Source organism: Cyanistes caeruleus, chromosome 3 (assembly GCF_971803275.1).
Source record: "Cyanistes caeruleus chromosome 3, bCyaCae1.hap1.1, whole genome shotgun sequence".
Taxonomy (NCBI): domain Eukaryota; kingdom Metazoa; phylum Chordata; class Aves; order Passeriformes; family Paridae; genus Cyanistes; species Cyanistes caeruleus.
The window spans coordinates 114,669,259-114,680,867 of NC_141703.1; the positions used below are offsets into that span (position 1 = coordinate 114,669,259).

The 11,609-nt window shown below is 45.1% G+C and overlaps 2 protein-coding genes and 1 long non-coding RNA gene across 3 annotated transcripts; all 3 read left to right on the forward strand.

Annotated features, from left to right (window-relative positions):
* Window positions 1-1,791: 1,791 nt before the first annotated feature.
* Window positions 1,792-10,801, forward strand: LOC147654479 (uncharacterized). Its single transcript, XR_015285282.1, has 2 exons — window positions 1,792-1,998; window positions 8,743-10,801. It is a non-coding gene; the product is annotated as an uncharacterized LOC147654479 (long non-coding RNA).
* Window positions 3,479-8,658, forward strand: LOC147654480 (uncharacterized). The gene is made up of 2 exons (XM_086883773.1): window positions 3,479-8,189; window positions 8,255-8,658. Exon 1 carries the CDS (start codon window positions 3,526-3,528, stop codon window positions 5,617-5,619), a length of 2,094 nt encoding a protein of 697 aa, XP_086739899.1. The 5' UTR covers window positions 3,479-3,525; the 3' UTR covers window positions 5,620-8,189; window positions 8,255-8,658.
* LOC147654481 (uncharacterized) lies at window positions 5,793-7,658 on the forward strand. The gene is made up of 2 exons (XM_086879447.1): window positions 5,793-5,835; window positions 6,025-7,658. The coding sequence occupies exons 1-2, from the start codon at window positions 5,793-5,795 to the stop codon at window positions 7,656-7,658; spliced, it is 1,677 nt and encodes a 558-aa protein (XP_086735573.1).
* Window positions 10,802-11,609: the final 808 nt, after the last annotated feature.

An 11,609-nucleotide genomic window follows, 5' to 3' on the forward strand; every position in this document is an offset into this window, starting at 1 on the left:
ATTCATTGGGAGAGATTGAGGGGATGGGGAGCTGAGCCTTAGGCTGGGTTTTCACAGTGGGAGTTTGGTGAAGAAGAAAGAGGAGAGATACCCCCAAAAATAGTTAAGGCCAGTTCTGCTGGCTTTGGGTGCTCCTAACCCCCAAAAAATAATCCTGCTTAAAGAGGACTTGAAGAAGCAGTGGGATGTACCCGGGGGCCTGTGCTGGGGCTCCCAAAGCCTGGTCAGGGATGCTGGGAAGTGTCAGCTCCAGAGGAACAATACAGAGGGGCTGTGCTGGGACTCCTCAAATTCCATCCAGATATGCTGGGCCCTGCTAAACCTTTGGGACACTACTGAGAGGCTCCACTGCCTGATGCAGAGAGTTTTCCCATTCTTTTCTGTCGTGCTTAGCACCTGGCAGGTCATTATAACCCCGCAGGTTGAAAACCCCATTGGAACAGCTGGAATCACAGACGATCACACAGACACCAGTTTGGGAGAGGAAATGAGCTGTTCCATAGATTTGTTTTTCCCAATGCGTTTTGAATTTATACCAGAATCTCTCCTCCCCCCTCAGATCCCGTATCCTTGAGTTCTGAGTTTTCTCGTAAACAATTTTCTGCCTACGCAGGAACAAAAGTTCCCTGGCGCCGCAGGGAACGGCGAGGTTTGGAGGCTCCTGGGGCCTGCACGGGGGCTCCCCGCAGCGGGGCCGTGCCCGGAGCGCCGGCTGGAGCGGGAGCGGCAGCGCCGGGCTCGGCCCCGGGGCGCGTCTCGGAGCGGCTCCCGCCGCCCGCGGCGATGCCGCTCCCGATCCCGGCTCCAGTACAGCCCTCAGACCCGAATCCCGCATCCCGCCGGGGGTGAGGCGGCACCGCTCGAGACCCCCAGCGGACACCGACAGGATCCTAACCGGAGCCCCCGGTGCCATTCCCGGCCCCGCCCCAGCGCCCCGGGCTCCGCGCGGGGCCGGGAGCAACCCCGGTTCGGCCCAGGTGTGAGGGGCGGGACCGGCCCAGGTGTGAGGGGCGGGGCCACGAGCGCTGGTCCCGCCCCCACCCCGGACAGGGCGGGGTGCCGGGGCGGAGCCGGGGCTCTGTCAGGAGGGGCCCGGGGGCGGGACCAGGCGGTATCGGGGAGCGGGGCTGGCTGAGGTGCTCGGGCCCCAGGGCGGCTACACGGAGCAGGGCAGAGGTGATTTAATTCCCGGCAATCGCCTCGGTCGCCATTCGCTCACTGCGAGCACGGTGGGGAAGGTATCCCTCCTTTCCGGGCTCCGCAGCCTGGGACAGGTCGGGCTTTGACTTCCCCTCCTCTACCCACCCTCTACGCTTCCTTCCTCCTCCCCGTATTCCTACTCTTTCTCTCCCTTTCCCCCTTCCCCTCTCCTCACCAAAGTCGACCCCTTTCCCTCCCCTTTTGGCCTCCCCTCCTGTCTCCCTCTGAACCCTTCTGTAATAGACAAAAACTCTTTTGTTCGCCTAAATATATAGATATGATATGATGCTTTGCAAAATTGTGCTTTGTGTGTAAAATCGAGAAGAAGTTGAAGGCCGCTAACTCGCTGAGGCTGGCATAATAATTAACAGCCTAGCAGAGACTCCTGGAATGCCAGGACAAGGTAAACCTTAAAAGAAAAACAGTGAGAAAAGGTCAGCAGAGTAAGATTGAGGAAGACTTGGAGCCTACATCCCACGACCACCAGAGAGCAGAAAACGACCCCCTAATAACTAGAGACGCATGCGCAGAAATGCCGGAGAAAGGACACGTAACCCGGAAGCCGAGGCACTTAAAAGGGGAAACACGGAAGCCGGAAGCGCGGCAGTTTCGTGGAGCGGGAATCCTCCTGCTCCTCTGTCGCCCAGCGCTGATCTATTGCTTATTGCTTGCTTGCTGTAATTAATAAAACTTTTCTCTGATTAAACCATATCACTCTTTTGAGTGCATTCATAACAAATTTGGTGCCCCGTGACTCGGATGCAATCTGTAGGACAGATTCTCGGCACTACTGGGGGGGTGTAAGAGACGGCCCAAAGATTCCCTCATCTGTCTCACAACCGTCTCAAGGACAGAGACTGAGACCCTGAATATCACAAGGGACTTGGTTTGGGGGTTTCGGCCTAGCTGAGATGGATGTTTGCTCAGTGATTGTTTGCAGGTGGTTGCACGGTACACTGCTCTCGTTCCTGCTGGTGAGCAGAGGCTTGGTAACCTGCACAACGGGTTTTCCACGACTCATGGCTCTCATTCCTGCTGGTGAGCAGAGGTTTGTGCCTGGTACCCGGTGCAATGGGTTTTCCACAACACCTTGTCCTTGTTCCTGCTGGTGAGCAAAGACTTGCAAGACATGGATCGCTCTGTACCCTACACCTGCTCCCCATGGAATGGAATTCAGCACAATGATCATCAGTCTCATCTGGTTTTGGCCCTGCGCCCCTCGCTTTGCAAAAGACTATAAAATTATACCCCAAACTCACCTTCCTTTGAGATCTCCCCAACGGACAGAAGACTCTGCGTCGTTGGACGGCTGAGTGGACTTCGACGTTGGTAGCTATAATCCCCTTACTCTCTTTTCCTTATGCTTTGCTTTCTCTTTTCTTTCCCTCTATCGCATATTAGTGCTGATGAGCACTCAATAAACTGTGTTTTCTTGTTTAAGTCCTTGGTTTGCTGATAATCTTTTGTACTCTAAGACCGGCTAAAAGAACCACATCACGAATCCCACCTTGCGGATCGTGACATAAATTGGCGTCACGGACAGGATTCTGAGAGACAGAAGGGGTTGCAGGTTGTTGTGCAGTCTGTATCAGGGGAAGGACGTTTTGCTTCAGCCGCACCCAGCCTGCCACGCTGGTGAGCAGTGTCTAGAAAGCAAGGGAGGCGACTCGAATTTCTCGCAAACTGCACACGCCCAGGTGAAAAGCACCCCTACACTCATTTGAGGGCTCTGTCTTCAGAATTTTACATGGGATCTTTGAGTACAAAAGGTGGGACTTACTGGTTTTTTATATGCTGACTGCTTGGTGTAGCGGAGAGTCTGAATTTTAACATAAAGGTGTGCCTCCCAAGCAGATTTGGTCTCTCCACCCACGACAGGGGGGAACGCAGCATTGGCTGCGTCTGATGTAGTGTAACTGAGTTTTACCTCCCTGTAGTGGTTCTGTGTACTGTTATGTGTTTTTGATGAATTTTGACTGCTTGGTGTAGCGGAGAGTCTGAATTTTAACATAAAGGTGTGCCTCCCAAGCAGATTTGGTCTCTCCACCCACGGCAGGGGGGAACGCAGCATTGGCTGCGTCTGATGTAGTGTGAGTTTTACCTCCCTGTAGTGGTTCTGTGTACTGTTATGTGTTTTTGATGAATTTTGACTGCTTGGTGTAGTAAAGAGACAACTTGAATTTTAACATAAAGGGGTGCCTCCCAAGCAGATTTTGTCTCTTCATCCATACAGGGACGCGAAGGGTGACGTGGCAAAGGCTGCGTCTGTGCGTAACTTAAGTCTTACCTCCCTGTAGTGGTACTGAACCCTTCACACACACAAACATGAGTAAACACTCTGAAAACTCTAGTATAAAAGGTAAAGCTGCATTCATTGCTTTGTTAGCAAAACACAATGCTAAGCCCTCCCCAGCTGGGGAAGAATGGGCTCAAAATAATTGGTACAACCTAGAAAATGTAACTGATAGAATTTGCTCCCTGCAACATGAGGCAAAGTTCAAATTTGGCCGTAATAAAACCATAATTTGTTCTGTATTGGGAGCTTGCCTTACGTCAGCTGTAGAGGCTCGCACGAGACGAAGGCAGGAAGAAAATGCAATTATTGAATCCCTACAAAATTTAGTTGAAAGTTTGCAAAATGAAAATAATTTGTTACGAACTGCTCTGAGTGAGGAGTGTGCCAAAAATTCACAGTGTGCTGATTCCTTTAAGGAGTCGCTGGAAAAAGAAACTCCTCAGATAAATCACAAATATTCTCAAGCAGAATTACATTTGGTAAAAAATTGTGGTGAAAACTGTTGCTCCCAAATAAGACCTTTGATTAAAACAGAATATAACTATATCAATGATGAAGATCTTGATCCACATATAGCCACTAAAGAAATCCCATACACTGCTACTGAATTGGCTAAGTTAAAAAAGGAGTATGGGCGTCTCCCTCAGGAGTCAGAGACAGAATACGTATTTCGAGTGTCTCTCACAGGGGGAGATCAAATTCGATTATCTGAACAAGAAGCAAGTGGTTACTGGGGACATGGTGTTTTCTTAACAACAGGAGATAACCACAACCCATGGTCCCTAACACAGCGAGCTGCATATTGGGCAGGGGGACTTAACCCCCTGGAAAGGGGAGATCCTGTAGCTCTAACCGGCTCCCCAGACCAAATTCTCAAAAACATTCATAAGGCAGCTTGTCTACAACTGATTTATGAAAGAAAATTAATTGTTGGTTATGAATCACCAATTTTGTTACCTGTGAAAGCTGAAATTATGACCCCTTTAATTTGTGGTCTTCCAGAATCACTGAAACCTACAGCAATTCTCCTCCAAACAACCACAGATGATATCCTTGTGGGAGGAGATGAAAAAGAAGTAATAAAAAATAAAGATGCTGAAAAGAGGTACACTACCTGGGAAAAGGGACTGTTGGTAGTTAATCCAGCTCTCATAGAAGGAGAAAAAATTACACAACAACAACCAATTGCATTAAAAGGCCCTTTTGAAATTACTAAGACAGCCACTACTGGGACTCTCCACCCTGACGGGGTGGCCCAGAGGGCCTCAGTGAGAAAGTGGTATGCCCAGATTGAACATGACTCTAACATCTTCTCAATAACAGAAGGAGCTGTAAAAAATCAAGTGATACAAAAAACTGAGAGCTTAAGTAGCAGCCACGACAAACCTGACTTGATAATTAAAGAAACCCCTCCCAACATAAAAACAGAAAAGGGTAGGCTGATTTCTAGCCTACAGTATTGGTGGAACTTGGGGGTGAAGAAAGGGGTACCGAAGGGTTTAATGGTTAACCTGCCGCTTAAAAAATTAAGTGAATTGGTCTCTCAGTGGCAGGATTCCAGCCCCAGTGTACCAAGCACTCCACCTCACCCTCAACTGATCCTGGGCAGTGGGCCAAAGCAACACCACTCACAGGTTCTGGACAGTGAGCAAAAACAATCAGCAAACTCTTGGTTCACTGATACCTCTGCCAAACGAGAGGGAGAGGTGTGGAGGTGTGGGGCAGTAGCCCTCCACCTTTCCTCTGCTGAACAAATTGTTATTGAGGAAGAAAGCAGCACTCAGGCTGCAGAGCTGATAGCTGTTTGGAGTGTTTTCCAACATGAGGTACAGAATACCTCTCCTGTCTGTATCTACACTAACTCCTCTGCTATGTTCAAGGGATATACTGAGTGGCTTCCTTTTTGGCAACAAAAGGACTGGGAAGTAAACAGAATTTCAGTATGGCAGAAGGAAAAGTGGCAAGAAATTCTACGCTTTCTGCTGGTAAGAGTGGGGATTATATCTTGGTTAGTCCAAACTGAAACTTTTAAAAGAACTACAGGAAAATATTCATGGGTAACCTCCGATGCCCTGGGGATAGAGCATTGGATAAACACCCACTGGATAATTCCATCATTTTAATCTCCTGCCCCTATGTGGCAGACTCTGTTTTGTTTATTTTCTACAGAAGAACACCGAGGGACATGAAGATCAGATAAACCATGAACTTATAGATTTAAAATAAATGCTGTAACAAAGCCTATATTTAGTGTAATAATCACATACCATGGTGTGAATACCCCTTTTTGTGCTAAATGACAAAGCTAATATTTTCCCTTTCTTTTCTGTTAACTCAAGGTGATGACGTTTCAATACGCTGCAGACTGAGTACCGGATCCCATACTGAGCCTGTACACAGTCAAGTTGCCGGATCTCGTGGCCAGGTTATATCTTGTGAAACTCGGAATCAAGATTGTTGGCTGAATTTAACGGCTGTACAATTGTCCTCCAAAGTCGTGTGTGGTAAAAACAATACCAAATATTGAGGAGAGCTTAATATTCAGGTTGTACTACCTACCACACAACCACCAATTAGATTGACTCCAAAAATTTCTGAAATTGGACCCTATGTAATCAGGAAAACTGGCCAACAACAAATGCTATTTAATCCAGCATGGTCTATCAAACAGGTTAAATTACTAATGCAAAACAATGTCTCAGAGATTCAGCCAGCTTGTTCACCTTTTTTGCAAACTTCCTTTGAGGGGTGGACAACCTGGTTGCGAAAGCGAAATCCTTTTCACAAACGGATGACAAGAGATATAACCGGTGTCGTGGGATCAGGACTAGGAATTTTGAATAGTATTGATTCAGAAGTATTGATGAATAAATTGGCTGTTGCAACTAAAGATTTGACCAAAATACAACAACCACTGAGGTCATCTTTAACTGCTTTGGGAACCCAACAGTGGTTGCTATCAAACATATTACCAAATTGGGAAAGGGTAAATGTAGATGATCACAAATTAATAATTGATGCACTCAGTGCTACCCAAAACAATGTTTCTCTGGCTCTTAGCTGTATTCAAGCCCAGTTGTGGATGCAGTCAGTTGCTGCATCAATTATCAGAGAGGGTGAAGAAGGCACCTTTCCCACTGAGATTCGGAAAATAGTCTGGGACAATGCCAATGATTTTGAAAAGGAATTTCAATCTTGGTGGAATTTGGTAAATTTTACCTACGATCCCACCACAAACACAGCCACAGCTTTTGTGTTGACAATACGTAATGCTTCAGTACATTCAATCTTTCCTATCATTGCACTGGGGCTGAATCATGACGGAGCTGTTCTCTATCCTTTAGAGCATAGGGAATGGGCCCGTCAGATTGGTGGGAAATGGCAAACTGTTGGTTTAGAAAATTGTATTGTCCAGGAACAACAAGGGTTTATCTGTGAAAGTAATGCAATCAAAGCTCAAGACATTTGTTTAGACACAGAACAGAATATCTGTCATTTTGAAATCCATCCTAATGAGACTTCTGAAACAGTGCTTGTGTATGTAGGCAATGGATGTGTATGCTTGAGAACTGCTTGTGATAGTATGCTTGTAGAAAACATAGTAGTGGATACTAAGAATCATTCAAATTTTTGTGTATGCAATTTTACTGAGATTGTAGGATGTGACTTTTCCAATTTAGCTCCAGTTACTTCATATTATCTTTTGCAGTATAATTACACTTTGATTCATCGTTTAGTGCCTGCTCCAATTGGAATGAACTTTACTCTGGTAAGGCAATTGTTGCTTCACCAGGATTTAATCGAAATTTTGGAAAAGATCAAAAAGGATGGACAAAAGACCTTAGTTACGGTTCACCACAATGTGAAAGGAATACATCGTGTTCTGGAAAGAGTAAGGAAAGATGCTGAACACAAGTGGTGGGACACTCTTTTTGGGTGGTCACCAACTGCTACAGGTGTTTTGAACAAATTGTGTCATCCCATCGTCGTCCTCTTGGTTTTAGTTTTACTTGGTTCTATCTTTGTTCTATCAGCAATCTTGTACATCCTGAATTGGAGAATGATGAAGCGGTTGACACAATTGACTTCCATAATGGATGCACACAACATGATTGGTACTTTACATGTTGCTGATACCCCTAAGGTTATCAATACTCGATGAATTATGCAGGCACTACAATAAATAATCTGACATTGTGACTATGAGGTTAATCATTTTATCATGGTGTATTTTAGAATATAATTTATTGTTTGTTTTAAGATAAGAAACCAATATGTAAGTCTTAGTTGAAATTATATATATGGAATAGTTTTTCTTTGAAATCAGCATATTGATTTTCTTATTGTTTTTGTTTTCTCTTTTTCCTTTTTCTGTCCCTTATCTTTTCCCTACTACCTGTCTCTGTTTTTTCTGGGATATACTACCAACTGTAACGAGTCCTGAAGACTTCAGAGAAGAATTCTGCAGCAGTACTACAACATCGTGCAGAAAGACCTCGACGATTGTGAGCCACGGGGTGGTGTAAGAGACGGCCCAAAGATTCCCTCATCTGTCTCACAACCGTCTCAAGGACAGAGACTGAGACCCTGAATATCACAAGGGACTTGGTTTGGGGGTTTCGGCCTAGCTGAGATGGATGTTTGCTCAGTGATTGTTTGCAGGTGGTTGCACGGTACACTGCTCTCGTTCCTGCTGGTGAGCAGAGGCTTGGTAACCTGCACAACGGGTTTTCCACGACTCATGGCTCTCATTCCTGCTGGTGAGCAGAGGTTTGTGCCTGGTACCCGGTGCAATGGGTTTTCCACAACACCTTGTCCTTGTTCCTGCTGGTGAGCAAAGACTTGCAAGACATGGATCGCTCTGTACCCTACACCTGCTCCCCATGGAATGGAATTCAGCACAATGATCATCAGTCTCATCTGGTTTTGGCCCTGCGCCCCTCGCTTTGCAAAAGACTATAAAATTATACCCCAAACTCACCTTCCTTTGAGATCTCCCCAACGGACAGAAGACTCTGCGTCGTTGGACGGCTGAGTGGACTTCGACGTTGGTAGCTATAATCCCCTTACTCTCTTTTCCTTATGCTTTGCTTTCTCTTTTCTTTCCCTCTATCGCATATTAGTGCTGATGAGCACTCAATAAACTGTGTTTTCTTGTTTAAGTCCTTGGTTTGCTGATAATCTTTTGTACTCTAAGACCGGCTAAAAGAACCACATCACGAATCCCACCTTGCGGATCGTGACAGGGGGTGCCCCGCTAACATCTAGCAGCCCAGAGGACCGGTTTCTGCCTCGGTTGCACCGACAAACCTAAATTTAAAGCAATAAGCAAAAGGGAGACCAGTCGACCCCTTAAAATCTGTGCACAGAGTCCGGACGAAGACGCGGGACACGCGAGTATTACGGGAACCGTTCGGTCGGGGTCAGGATCCCGGATTGTGGCGAGTGGGGTGTGTGTGAGAGGGGGACTGGTCGACGGATTCCCCAAGCGAGTTTGGGCCCTTCAGTAGTGCGGTTCCCATTAGCCCGCGAGGGCGTGGGCCACAAACAAGGGGAAGCGAAAGCGGCTGTGTGATTGAAGGCACTCCGGAAGAATGGGGCAGGGGAGAAGCAAGCACCCTGTATCTATTAAACTTCCACCCGTACCTAGAGATAGTCCGTTGGGTTTTATATTAGAGAATTGGGAGCATTTCCCAGGAACAGAAAATAAGGATAAGGCAAAAATGATTCATTATTGTGTAGAAGTATGGGGAGGAAAGGAAATTTCAAAGAATGTATTTTAGCCTATATTTAGATCAACCGAAGATTAGGTTAAACAAAAATTAAACTCCTGGGTAAATACAAAAATCCCCTTTAGCTCAGAGGAAAGTGCTTATGCAGAGATCTGGGTAGTAAATCCTGAGGTTTTTATATTTGAGCTGACAGAGAACTCAGGGGAGGGGAAGAGAAAGAAAAAAAGAAACCCCGAAAAGAAGACACTTTGATAATGCACCCCCCTCCATTTGTACCACCACCACGAGCCCCTCCCCCTCCAAACCCCGAGGAGGAGGATTTAGACATGCCAGATGTGGGGCCTGTTACCAGGAATAGATCCAGAAAGAAACAAGAGAACCTATTTCCATTAAGAGAAATGCCAATGGGTGGCCCCAAGCTGGAATAGAGTTTATATCTGTCCCTCTTAGTTCGGGGAATGTTAGAGACTTCAAAAAAGAAATGGGGCAATTGTTGAAAGATCCATTGGGGGTTGCATTAGGAATAAAGGGAGAACAACACACCCCTTAGCACCCTCAAAGTTCTGGAAAAGTAGAAAAGACCAAACTGGTGATGGAAACGAAATTATCATGAGTTAAGTGTGTTTCACTAGCCCTTTTGAATATTCGAACCCAGCCAAGAGTAGATTTGGGAATTTCCCCTTTTTGAGATGTTATACGGTATGCCCTATAATATAGAAGAAGTTCAAACACATCCAAACGTGAGTGATCAATACATCAATAAGTACTTAATAAAATTAATGAAGTTCAAAAGAGCATTGTGGGGAAAAGGGATGCTAGCTCAAAGACCACTATTAGATTTTATATTACACCAAGTATAACCAGGAGAGTGGGTGCTGATAAGAAGTTGAAAAAAGAATCCTCTAACACCGAAGTGGGAGAAACCGTATCAAGTCCTGCTAACAACTGATTCTGCAATCCGAACCGCAGAGAAGGGATGGACACATGCGAGTCGAATAAAAGGACCTGTGAAGCCACCAAAAGATAATAACTGGAAAGTGGTTAGCCCGGCTGAGGATTTGAAACTTAAGATATCCCGAACAAAATAACATTCAAGAACTATTAACCTGCTTAGAAATTTATGAATAGTAAACTCCATAAAAGCTTTTATATAGAATATAAAATACCTCTATCTAGTGGTGAAGAAATATATAATAGAAGTGTTAAAATAAGCTGTGCTTTATGCTGAGATTGTTATCCTTTTGTCTGTTTTAAATGTATAATATGTAAAGAACACTGGTGGACCCACTGTCATAGAGGCTATCCACCAAGAGAGGTGTGTAGATCTTGCTACACTGCCCAGAGGAGACTCACTGATTGAGCCCTAGTAACCAGAATACGAGCAAGAGAATTTGAGACAAGATCAGAGGAGTGGTAGACTATCTATGCAAGAGGAGTTAACCCCTTGTATTATTGTTACCATCCAAACGAACCTGCGCCTTTTGTAGCAAATATAGTAGCTGGGTTGTGCAGATGGTGGCTCCAGGAATTGAGGTGCAATACCCCTTTAGTAAAGCATAAAAATTAAGAAAAATACATACAAAGAATCAATAAAATAAAGAGTAATCTCCCTCCTGAAGAATACTCTTGCTGCCGAGAAGATGGTACACCCCGTGTCCTGTGGCAACTGGGTCGACGATGGGAAAGGCAGAAGAGTAATAAACTGTGGAGGGAAACACTCCAATATATATGAGACCAAAAGGTCATAGTCCTGGAAATGCCACAAGAATGGGAATGAGATAACCCAGCGAAATAATTTCTAGAGAATCCAAATTGACACTTTACAAAAGAAAAGCCTCTATTATAGCAGGGGAAGCCAATGCTCATTAAAAAAGTAACATTTATAATCTTAATCAGCACATTTAACATTTGCACAAGTAAAACTCACGAACCCTTCAATTAGTCCTTAATCCGATGGGAGGACCAGGTTATTATCCAATCACAGATCGCCTCTGAAGCCCCTAACTTTCAAGTTACACTAGACTTTCTCATTAAGTAGAAAGGTATTAGTTATTTCCCGCCCAAGCATAAAGTACTATATATATATACACCCAGCTTCTAATCCAAGCAGAAGGTATTGTAATTATCCCGGCGTATTTTACTGTAGATATTGAAGCTGTGAGACAATTTCCATAGAATGAAAAATACAGAACCCAAATAAGTATCTAAAAGTTGAACGGGGTCCACACAGATGTGTAAAACCCTGGATAGGCCCCTCAGAAGAAGTAACATATATTAAAACTTGCAAATTTTGCTATATTAATATCACACAATCCCAAGATCCTGGGTGGTTATTGGGAAGAACCTGGGGTCTCAGAGTATGGGAACCCAGAAGGGATTGG